Consider the following 12,568-nt stretch of genomic DNA (forward strand, 5'->3'; position numbering starts at 1 on the left):
GTGGCTCTAGTCTCTCACCATTCCAGTCCATTCCCTACAAAGCCAAGATGATTGTCTGCAAAGTTCAGATCTGACCATGTCATTGCTCTATTCAATGAACTCCCAGGGCTTCCTCTAATGAGATATAAACTCTTGTGACAGACTATAAAGTCCTGTCCCAATCTTTCCAGCTCGCTTTCCTCCATGTGCCCTATAGCTTCATCAAGTTGACTTCCTCGCTGTATTATCACTGGGTTTCGGCCAAGCCTGGAGTGGACGTCCCTTCTCACAATCTCATTTCCTTGAGCAGACGCTTTTTGTAGGAGGCCTTTGCTGGACCCCAGAGGTGCTAGTGTCCTTATCTTGCACTTCATAAACGTGCCTAGAAATAAAGTTGGAAGGACTTTTGCAAGTCATTGGTACCAACGGAACACTGAACAAGTGATTCTCTAGAATTCTTTACCCTAGTGAGATGGCTTGTGGGCTCTGCTATGCAGAGCTAACATCTAGGAGGCAGCATGGTCCAGTGGTCAAAGCACTGACTGGAGTCAGAAAATAGGCATCGCCAAGTTAGGTCTTATTTGTAAAATGAGATGGCTGGACTAGACAGCCACAGCCTTGGGGTCCTCTCCGGTCCTAAATCTACTACTGCTGACTTGGCTGCTTTAAACAAAGCAAACAATGAGAAATCAGCACAAATGCTAGAAAAATAAATCACACCGTCAATAATAAGGACTCTTGTTCAAATAGTTGGACAATTCTTTCCCTAAAACTAAAATGCTGTCGTGCTCCTTTAACTCAAACCTTTCCTTCTGCTGTGATTCACAAAGTCTGGTGTGCTGGGATAAAGAAATTAGAAATTAGTCATCTGGTAGTCACTTTCACATTTACATAGTCCTTGCATTTTAAATAGTCCAGACTTTAAGCTTGTGCAATGAAGTCTTTGCGGATGTGTCTCTTCCTGGCCGACTCCCAGGCTTCCCTCTCTGGGGATTTATTTTGTTCATGTTCCAATTTGAGCCAAGCACTCATTTTCTCCTCTGCCATAACATAAGCTCTTGGAGGATGGGAACTTTATTTGTGCATTCTTAGTGTGTAGCGCAATTCTAAATAAAAGCTTACTGATTCATTTGGAGAACTGACCAGCCCTGGGATCTGTAGCTTCGAAGACCAAGCACTCCTTGTAGTCTCGAGTGATAGGGATGGACTTCTGCCATCTCTGAGCCAGGAGGGGGATGGGATACTCACTGCCTGGGAGGAAGGAGTAAAGAAGACAAGAATCCTGGTCTAGGATTTGCCATTCAGTGGGGTTAAGGACTGAGTACCTAGAAAGGGTGGGTGCTCTTTATTATCAGAAGTGGTTAAAAATAAAACCAAGGGAAAAGCCTTTGAAAACCACACTGAAAATGCTCGAATGGTACATTTTAAGAATTTTAGTTTCTTAGGCAGCAGCTAGGTGGTGCAGTGGATGGGGAGGGGGTCAGGAGTCAAGAGACCCAAGTTCAGATTTGGCTGACTCGAGATCTTTGACCCCAGACAAGTCATTTAGTTTCCTCAGCTGTAAAATGGAGCTGACTTTTCTCAGGACATGAGGATCCAATGAAATAATATTAGAAAAAATGCTTAATACATGCTGCCATATAAATGTTATTATCGCTATCACTATCAGAGCTACCTCCCAGGGTGTACATATAATATTTGCCCTAGCAATCATAATGTAAATGTGAGCTCTTATTAACACACAGGAGAACCACTTTCAGGCCTGATTTATTGGACTTGTCTGAAGTCTCAGGATGATGGGGATGCAAGGGGACACTGAATCATCCTCTCATATTTCAGTGGAATCAGTTTATCCTTGTTTAGTCCTTTATTAGTTTTCATTCACGTTTCTTTTTTTTTTTTTAGATCATTCTCTTCATTCCTGTTTGAACTTCAGTTTCTCTGCAGCTCTAAACTTTTCATCAGAAATTCTTTTTCATTAAAGATCCATTTCGACCATTGCATTATCCTCAGTTTTGGTGGGTAAATTACTCTCCTATGTACCCTTTGCCTTTTGGTATATTATTATTTCAAGTCCTCATTCCTTTAATATAGTGACTATTAAATTGACTATGGCGGATAGTTTGCAGCAGTTATCCCCTCCACATTGTGATTTTTGACATATTTTGTGTTGACTTAAGAAATTAAATGGGAATTTTGGAGAAGTTTTGAGAAGCTGCAGAAGACACAGGCCAGGAGATGACATGGAAAAAGTTGCATAAAATACAAATGCATAAAATTTATACGCATGAAATGTGTAAAATTTATGCAAGGTATTGTATAGCAAATTAAATTTTACAATAAGTAATGTAAAAGAAAAAAATTGAGACTGACACGCAACGTCAAGTTTTTATACGGATTTTCCAGATTGAGGTGGCAGGGGTAGGATGTGTAGGGGTGCCATGTTCCTAATCCCTGTGATGTGGAAGGGATAACTGTATTCTTTGACCCTCCAAAAGACTGAGACTTTTTCTGGATTTCCCTATAGATCAAAACTTGAATCAGTTTTGAGATCTACTGCTTTTAAGTTTCTGGAGGGGAGCCCACTGCACTGCTTTGTCTCCCACCAATATTAAGCTTTGGAAGGGATTTAAAAGTATTTAGAAGGGAATTAAAAATATTTAAATTAAAAGGGAAATCTCATTTTATAGGGACAAACCAAAAATACTAAATAAAGCAAACCAACGGTCAGGCCAGAGAATCCAACCTTAAGGTAGAAATAGGAAAATTGACATGTTTTCCAGTACTCACTGTGTTAAATCCTGAAAACAATTGGGTTTTTCCAAGTGACTGCTAACACAAAATATGGATTTTGTAAAACACTCGCCCCCCTCCCAAAAAAAAAAAAAAAAAACAAAAAACTACAGGTGTGGAGAAAAGACTTACATCTCTGACACATTCAACCCAAAGAGAAAGGTAATGGAAGCAATAGGACCGAGCAGCTTCTAATGACTGAGTTCTAGACTTAAGCACTTGCTTTAGAATTATTAGAGCTTATCAGCTTAACCTGAGGTCAAACTTCAGCTCAGTTTTCCATCAGCTACAGACTCAACACAGGCAATCAATATTATTAGAAGAGATCATGAAAAAATAGACTCGATGAGCAGAGCAGCTCCTAAAATAAAAAGCAGCATCCCTTCCCATCTACTCGTCTCATTGTTTGGCTGTGTCTGTCTCTTTGTGGCCCCATTTGGGGTTTTCTGGCACAGATACTGCAGTGGTTTGCCGTTTCTTTCTCCCACTCCTTTTACAGAGGAGGCAAACAGGGTGGAGTGACCTGCCAGAGTCACAGAGCTAGTCCGTGTCTGAGACTGGATTTGAACTCCCAAAAAAAGTCTTGCTGATTTCAAGCCCAGCATTCCATCCACAGATCTTATGCCTATTACCCACCTTTATTTTATTTGCTCTACCATGATTCATCTATAGAAATACCTGTTATCACTTTCATACAAAGGAGCTTTAGGAACTGGGGGGAAACTGAAATGACTTGCAGACCAAGCACTGTTGGATGAAAACCAAGAAGGGCTCTTAGTTTGGAAAATGACAAAGGTCCTACTGCAAGTAGTTGGATGAAAACCAAGAAGGGCTCTTAGTTTGGAAAATGACAAAGGTCCTACTGCAAGTAGTTATAGGAAACCACTTTCCCTTGACCTTAGCCCATCCACCTGCCCTTTATCAATAGGCTAGTAAAGGTCTTTTCCACTTACATATGTTTGCCACAATTCCTTGAACCCTACCCCAGTCTGACTTCTGTAGCCATGACTGAGGCCCTCTGGAAGAACAGCCATTGGGCTCTACAGGTCATATTGAACAGTCCCATTTCAACGCTCATCCTCCTTGACTCCCCTTGGCAACGGCATTGAGGAAGCTTCCTTTCCTTTCTCTGCTTCTGATTCTGACTCTCCAGGTTTTCTTCGGGCCTTCTCCTCCAGGTCCAACCCTGGCAGTGACTCAAGGCAGTCATGAGGACCAGATGAGCTATCTGAAAGGAGCTCAGCAGACATGGCTCTAGCCAGATTGACCTTTGGGGTCTCATCTGCTGCCTCACATGGCTTTTGTGACTAGAACTCTGAGCAGCACCCCCCAAATCTCCATCTCAAGTCCTGAATTCCGATTACCTTCCCAGAGCTCAAATGCAAGCTGTCCAAACCCATTTATTCTCCCCTTAATAATTGCTCTTGTTCTGGCTCTTCTGGGTCCCTGTGACTTGAGGACAGACTCCTGATGCTTCAAGAATGATCCTGGATTCTCTACTTTAAATTCCACAACATTATTCCCACCAACAAGACTTCCGCAAAGCCTCATTAGTATCTGTCCACATCATGCATTTGACAAATTGATTAAAACAAGATTCATCTGTAAAAAATATCAATGGCACCCACAGGGAAAAGCGAGCCTATGTGCCCCTTTGATCGTGGCTTACGGGTGACATGATACAAGACAGAGCCACTACAGACAACCCTGACAAGCCTGCGAAGACCGCGCCTAAAGGTAGCTGAATCCAGGGCCAATCCACTGGACAGACATCATTCAGGTCCACAAGCACACACCCTTCCTTTGAACAAGTAGCAAATGCTAAGACTTGAAGGTGGCCCAGGACAGCAAATGTAGTCACTCTTTTTTAAAGCGACTTTAAGTGAACCGAGTATGTCTGCTTCGTGAAACCAAAATGCATCAATCAAATAAGCTCTGCATGAAGATAGCTTGGAACTTAAAAAAAAAAAAAAAGATTTAAACGCAAATTTATAATAATAGCTTGCACTTATATGAGTTTAAGATTTACAAAGGTTTTACTACCATATTATCTCATAACAACATGGGTTTAGTTATTGTTTTCTCTACATTCTCAGCCTAGCACAGTTCTGATCTTCACAACTACCTTGGGAGGGATGTGCTATTTTGATCTCCATTTTATTGATTAGGAAACTGAGGCAGGATCTAAATGCAGGTCTTCCTGACTCTGCGTCCACCACCATCTACTGTGACATCGGATGCCAGATTATGCATTAAAACCCAAACTACTGTTTTGAACTTATTGTGCAGGTACGATACAATGCACGGTTTTACCAACAAGCATTTATTTTCCTTACAAGAATCAATAATTAGAACGACTCAAGGGATAACTAAACCAGAATTATTTATTGATAAAATGCTCAAGGGATACAAAACAAGCCTGAATAACAAGGATTCTCAATGTTTACCTCCGGAGGTGGAGGACTCACTGAGACATCATGGGCTAACAAAACAAATTGCAGTCATGTAAAAAGAATTGAACAGTGTTTTTCAGTTCAGTATTTTAAAATGATAGCCTCTCCTGAGAACTATTTTTACTTAAATGTACACGGGGTTTAGTTTTATTTGTTACTTTGCATATATAAATTTTTACTTTGTTCTAATATAGGTTATAAAGACTAATGTAATTCAAATAATTGACCTTGAATATAAAACATGTTGAAATGTCGTGGAAAAGTTGGTAAAAAATGTATATAATATAATTATTCATTAAAGACTAAATAAAATATTTTTCTTAAATCTATTAATACACAGCATGTGACCACTTCACCTCCCAAAACCGTACTAGAGCTCAAATAGCTAGAGTGAACACAGGCATGTTTTGAAGGATTACGCCGTTATTAAAAAGTTTGCAATAAATAGTTCCTCACCTGTTCCTTGAGGCTCATTACTTTTGACCCAACAGCAGCCTCTCTCTCATGGCTTTGCCGCTCGATGGCCCCGGGGTGCCCCCCCCCCACTCGGATCCTCAGATGGGCCCCTTTAAAACCCCTGAGCCTCCGCCAATAAGAGGGAAGAGCAGGGAGGTCCGGGCCAGTATATACGAGAGCAAAAGTGGCTTTAGGAACTGAAGGGAAACTGAAATGACTTGCAGACCAAGAACTGTTTGGGTGAAAAGGAATTGGATAGCAAGGTAGCAAACAATCGCTCCCAGCCATCCAAGGCGAACGAGACCAGACTGGGAAGGGGATTTTCTTTTTCCCAGGGTTCAGCTGCAGGAGGACAAGGCTGGCGGCACAAGTACTACAAAAGCTGCTTGCTTAGGTTGGTCTTCAAAATAGCTCTTTTATAAAAGAATGAAAAAAGTGTATTCAAAATAACTGGTGCCAGCTTCTACAGACAAGACATGCTTTTTGTCTTTAAAAAAAGCTTTTTCCTATTAACCTTTGTCCTTCTCTGACAATCTCCCCTCATTTATGACGGAAATACTGTTTTTGTTTTCTGTCTCAAAGTATAAGCAATGATGCTGTCCTATTTCAAAAAATACATGCTTTTTGGATCTTGCTATAAAAAAAACTGTTTAGAAAATTTTTTTTCTTTTCTTTTTTTTTTTTTTTTAAACAACAGGGTTATTACTCTTTTCCCTTGTCCTTAGAAATTACCCTTTATGAAAGATTACATTTTAACAGGAATTATTTAAAGGTACATGTTCTAAATCAGCGACATGAATAACCATTTGAATGTGTAAATAAACACTCCCCAGTAGGCAGCAGCAAAGCTGGCTTTTGGGTGTTATACACAGTAGCTTATTTCAAATGAGAACTCTCTCATCTTCCCCAGAGGCCCTGGTGAGATGCCCCTCATAGTGAGTTAGACTGGGCAGACACAGGACCCTGATCTGGGGCTTCATTTAACACCTGTATGAAAAGGAGAATTCGCTCCTCTGTGCGACTCGATAGTGCTACTCAATGAGAGAGATGCTCAGACTAGTCAGGCCAATGGAAGCCATACAGATCCAGAACAAATTCATGGTTTAGTTCTAGAAAACCAATTCCATTCTAACAGTAGTTATGTAGGAAGAAAAACAAACACAGACATGTTAAGGAAAAAATACAAAATATCAATAAAATACATGCTACAAGGTACGTATTACAAAAGGTACCACAACCGATCCTTAGATAAAAATGGAGAGTAACAATTCACAGACCATGGGTACAAATGGTGAGTAACAATTTGCAGACCACAGGTATCGATGAAGAAGATCGACTTCCTTTCAGCAATTTCATGAAAAAAAAAATACACTGGAATGTTCTTTTTCATCTCTGCAAGTGAAATCTGTAAGAACAAAGATGATCATCTGAAGTTAACCTTAAATCATACCTTCCTTTTTGCATAAACAACAACAAAAGAGTGGAGCACAGATTTGGTTTTTTAAGTGACAAGAGAAAACACAACAGATAGAGCTCTTGCTAAGGCGAGTCTTCTTTCCAAGGAAAAGACCCACTTCATCTTTCTAGCTCCTCAGTACCTAAGGGATCACATCTCACTTTCCTTCCTCCACGCCGGCATCTTGACTGAATGCACGTCTGATGGGAGGGCACCTTCATTTGGTATTACCTAGTATGTATTCCCCTACATCTATTTTCTTTGATTTCTGTTTGGCCATGATTGGGATCAATGGCCTTTTTTGCTATTTGCAATGTGTGTTCGTCGTGGAGCTGGCATTTGGTGAGAAAGGCATCCACCCTCCTCATTCCCCCCGCAATAATAACAAGCTATCAGAATTGTTTTCTTTCACGATAATTAAGGGAGCACACAGAGAGAAGTCTAGCCTGGCACCCTCTCTCTGAGGGAGCGAGGTGGCCTTTGGTCACAAACTCTAGCTTCCCCTTGTGCAGCAAGGAAAGTCTCCCTTGGAGGAAGATGAAGGAGAGGAGGTCAGGGATATTACACAAATACATGATCTTAGGATAAAAGACCAAACAGCTTACTTAAAAACAGAGAACTTCAATGGACTCAAAAAGCCTGTTTTTACCATGAAGACCCTCTTATACCGAGTCCCTATGCACATCTCAAGTCTATGCACAGCTTCTAGAGGGCAGGGGACTAAAGGCATTTTTGTACAAAACGTGGCCTTGTTGGATCCTCATAAGCATCTGGAGGTAGATGCTGTTATTATTCCTATTTTACGTTTGAGGAAACAGAGGCAAGCAGCAGTGTGCCCTCTGACCCCTAGCCACGGCCTGTGTGCCTAGGAAGGACCTGGCTGGTATTGCTGGAGCCATCCTGGAGTCCTGCAGAGTGCTACTGATGGCCCACTCATTTCCTCAGTAACACGAAGATGCCATGTGGGCCTCCTTCTTGGGCTCCTTTTTATGTCAAGATATTCTCTGCGTGTCGCAATTCTTGTGGAGCTGATTTTCACTTAGAAGGGCCTGAACAGTCAACATTTAATCTACACAAACCATCAACAACCCAGAGTTTTCCTGGAGTACTGACCGCTACTGTAGCTCTATCTGTTAATCAAATAAATTATCTTGATGCAACAGTTTCCTGTTAATACTAAAAGTCTGGGAAATTATTGTAATTACCTATTTTTAAATTGGTATTTGAATTTTAAAAGCCCTGCCATGTTAGCTAACATCAGCCAGACGCTAAGTGGTAGCCATATTTGTTCTGAAGAAGAGTCATGGAACTCTCGGCTCTGGATGACTTGCTGAGGACCCCAGGGGGAGTTCAGCACCCTCCCCATCATCCCTCATCTTGATGTGTCACCAGGATAGATCATGAGTTTCCAGAAAAGTCCAGCAGAAGCCAGCCTGTATTCACCCAGAGCAGTCGCCCTCCTGAAGGAGGAAATCGCCAGAAGCTTACCCTTAAGCCTGGTGCCCGTGCACGACGATGTCCCCGTCCCCTCCTTGCATCTGCATCTGCATCTGCGCTTGCATTCTCGCGATCATCTCTTGCATACGACGAAGCTGCAAAGGGAGAAGAATTCAGACCTGTCTTAGGCTACCCCAACTCCCGGGCTTCTAAAAAAGGCTCTGAAGAAATAGTTCTTTTAAAAAAATCTGTCTTGAACTAGGCCATTTATGTCCCTGATCAAGAAGCCAACTTGAAAGGCTGGAGTGGGGAACTTCTGGCAGTGATCTTACTTGTTCCTCTAAGGGCTGGGGTGCCAGGCCTGGGGCTTTTCCCCAGGGAGGTTTCTCTGCTTAGGAGGGCTGGGCTTCACCCCACAGCTGAAGGTAAACAGGCTGTGGTTCCATGATAAACAAAGGAGACTCAAAGTTTTTACCGAATATCAAACCTAAACAATTCAATTAATAATTCCCCAGAGTTCATATGTAACCAATAGCTCGTAGAGTTTTACAAGTTACAAAAAGGCTTCCTCTCTCTAGGGAGGCACGCATCCCACACAAAGATTCTGGGGAAGAACTTTGGCACTAATTCAAACCCTCACGAGTCACAGTGATAGTGGGAATTTGGAAGTAACCGTGTCCTTGGTGAATCAGGACCTATCACCCAGGAGCAGCTCAAGCTCAGGGGACTTCCGGCACTGAGGAAGGTGGGGAGAACCCGGGGGTTGGGAAGGGGGCAGCGGCCAGCTCGAAGTTATGAAGCGGCAACGAAATGCCATTTGCTGAAAAATGGAGTAGCACAGCACCTAGCAGGGACCATGGGCTTAGGAGGAAGGAGAAGTCACAGATAGATTTCAACGGCTTAAGATTTCATCAAGACTGAAGGTACGAGTCTGGCGCACCAAGTGTCATCTCTGACTTTTTTTTAGAACACATTGCGCCTTTAAAAGTTGATGGTTTTGGTTCTGTTCACTCACCTGACATACATATTGAAATGGTCATAAAATAAGGCCAATTTTTATGCACCAGGAACTTGAATGGGACTTGAAGTGGTGACACTATTAGATTTCATTACTGATTCCTCAAGTCAACCATTTTTTAATATTAAAAATTTTAAAGTCTTAAAACAAAAACTTATCTAAATAAAAACTATCCCTTCAAATTTTGCTCTCCCCAAATCTAAGACAGTCAATACAATATATAAATCAGAAATATGATTTCCTCTGTGACTATCTCCAATTATTTCATATTTCTCCTACAAATGTTTTTCTATTTGTCATTTTGAAAGAAAAAATTATTTGGGAAATTTCACAGTTCACAATGTTGTATGTGTTGTTACTCTAAGTTTAAGTGTATTTGATGATAAAAAACAATTAAGATTTTAGTTATACCCACACACCAAGAACAATATATAGGAAGGCAAAATCCTTTGAAAATAATCTTTGGAGGCAATGAGTACAGCCTAAGACACAGACACAAGCATGAAGCATGAGGATAAGGGCATGAGACGAGCGGACATGGGCACGAGACAGACAGACATGAGACACACGGACATGGTGTCTTACTTCTGCTTCCTTTTCCAGTAGGATCTGGTCTCTGTTCACTTCCTCGTTTTCCACTTTCCTAACAATAGAAAGCAATCAATTACTACCTGATACTGTGCAGACGCTTCTACTGGTATCACTGACAAAAGCTCTGGTCATCTCTCTGAGCTCTGAAAACATCTTTCCAGAGAATCCCCCGTCTGTCTTTGTTTAAAAATAGACTGTTTTTTTAGAAAGAGCATTTCCTCCCCAGATTAAGAAATGAACAAAAAGGAAAAGTAAACGAAGATGGAAAAAGACAACAAAGAATAAATGGAAGCCTTTTACAAGCAAAAATGACAAATAGCTGGTTGCTTGGCTTAGGTCCTCTCTAGAGGGCCAAAGGGGGGGGGGGGGGGGGACATTCTACAATTGCCATGATTTTAGTACATTTCTAAGAGGGGCTGCAAGCACCTAAAGGCCTTTCTCTTAAACAGTCCCAGCATCATTTCCCAAAACCACACCAGGTATAGGTCCATCTTAAAAAAGAAGCCAGACATCCCTGTTTGTAGTGGCCAGAAGCTGGAAAATGAATGGCTGCCCATCCATTAGAGAATGGTTGAGTAAATTGTGGTATATGAATGTTATGGAATATTATTGTTCTGTAAGGAATGACCAGCAGGATGAATACAGAGAGGACTGGTGAGACTTACATGAACTGATGCTAAGTGAAATGAGCAGAACCAGGAGATCATTATACACCTCAACAATGATACTGTTTGAGGATGTATTCTGATGGAAGTGGATCTCTTCAATAAAGAGAAAATCTAATTCAGTTTCAATTGATCAAGGATGGACAGAAGCAGCTACACCCAAAGAAAGAACACTGGGAAATGAATATAAACTGCTTGCATTTTTTGTTTTTCTTTCTGGGTTATTTCTATCTTCTGAATCCAATTCTCCCTGTTCAACAAGAGAACTGTTCGATTCTGCACACATATATTATATCTAGGATATACTGTAAACTATTTAACATGTATAGGACTGCTTGCCATCTGGGGGAGGGGGTGGAAGGAGGGAGGGGAAAAATCAGAACAGAAGTGAGTGCAAGGGATAATGCTGTAAAAAATTACCCTGGCATGGGTTCTGTCAATAAAAAGTTATTAAAAAAAAAAAAAAAAAAAAAAAGAAGCCAGATCTGAATATCTATATAATTTAAGCAAAGTGAAAAAATGAGGACTGAAAAAAATCTCCTAACCATCAATTTTAAAACAGGCAAGGTGAGGTACGGCAGAAACTACTTCTGTGGAGAATGAGAGTTCAGGTGTTCTCTTAAGAAATGACCCCTGCCATCGTCCTGGAGCTGCAGCTCGGCACATCAGGGCTAACAAGATGTCTTTGTACCAAGGGATCAGCCTGATAAAAACGATTAACTTTACATAGACACTACTATGAGAGGGCTTATAAAAGCAGAGTTTAATCTACATTTTGGGGGACAGGATTTAAGGCTGGGATTGCAGGGAATTATAACAGGTTTGTTACAAAACTGCTAAAGCAGAATCCTCTCGTGGCACCTAGAGATACATCTGACTTCAAGAAACAATTTTCCTCTAGAGAATGCAGATGTACCCGGCACTTCCTTCCCAAGAGCTATTCTTTCAAGTTATTAACACTTTCCCTCCTTCTGCAATGTGGCTGACTTTCTTGGGGGCACGAGCAAATTAATGGCTTCAAGCCTTAAGGACTAAGAGTTCTGAGTGGGTTTTGGCTTACTAAATTATGCTGTGGTGGATGAGATGATGAAGATATAAAAAGATGGAGAAAAAATACAGAATGTACAAGGGGGAGGAAGGGGGAAAAGGGGAAGGAGAGAGATAGAGAGGAGAGCAAGAGTGAAAGCAAGAGAAGAGAAAGAGAGAGAGAAAAGAGAGAGAGAGCGAGAGAAAGGACACTAAAGTAATCATGGGAAGACAACCTGCCGCCTCTCTTCAGTCTTTCAGAGCGGAAGTTCTCATAGTGAAGGTCCTGGGTCACCTCCTGGAGATCCTGCATGTGTGTACTAGAAAAGAAAGGAGCTTGCTGTGAAGCTAGACCCATGCAAAGAGCTGTTAAGTGCTGTACTTTATGCTGCTAAGCTATAGGGGAAGACATGGAGAAAACCCTCAGCCCTCCTGCACTCCTTTGCTGAACCATTAGTCCTGGGACTCTGTGGACATCCCATTTCCCATTTGGGAAGTCCATCGCTCCTCTCTCTCCTGCCTCTCATGTCCATTGTTGTCCAGGTGTGCAGCAGTGACTCCCTGGAGAAGCCTCCACTCTGATATGACCTTGCTACATATTCCCCCTCTAAGCTCTCTGGTAGTGAAAAGGAATTTTGCATAAAAACAGCTTTTATGAGAATATGGCAGGAGACCATAGAGACCCCCGAGTTCA

General features: G+C 41.5%; 1 protein-coding gene and 1 long non-coding RNA gene across 2 annotated transcripts in view; one reads left to right on the plus strand and one right to left on the minus strand.

The window, feature by feature from the left end:
- Positions 1 to 549: 549 nt before the first annotated feature.
- Positions 550 to 6,367, plus strand: LOC127558355 (uncharacterized). Its single transcript, XR_007952789.1, has 2 exons — positions 550 to 3,567; positions 3,629 to 6,367. It is a non-coding gene; the product is annotated as an uncharacterized LOC127558355 (long non-coding RNA).
- Positions 5,139 to 12,568, minus strand: part of SEPTIN2 (septin 2) — a 32,877-nt gene continuing 25,447 nt past the window's right edge. Inside the window, exons 10-13 of the mRNA XM_051991697.1 lie at positions 12,111 to 12,194; positions 10,178 to 10,235; positions 8,626 to 8,729; positions 5,139 to 7,086 (exon numbers count right to left, since the gene is read on the minus strand). Coding sequence (XP_051847657.1) covers positions 8,628 to 8,729; positions 10,178 to 10,235; positions 12,111 to 12,194 — 244 coding nt within the window. The 3' untranslated portion in view covers positions 5,139 to 7,086; positions 8,626 to 8,627. The remainder of the gene's footprint in view (positions 7,087 to 8,625; positions 8,730 to 10,177; positions 10,236 to 12,110; positions 12,195 to 12,568) is intronic.

Source organism: Antechinus flavipes, chromosome 3, assembly GCF_016432865.1.
Source record: "Antechinus flavipes isolate AdamAnt ecotype Samford, QLD, Australia chromosome 3, AdamAnt_v2, whole genome shotgun sequence".
Taxonomy (NCBI): domain Eukaryota; kingdom Metazoa; phylum Chordata; class Mammalia; order Dasyuromorphia; family Dasyuridae; genus Antechinus; species Antechinus flavipes.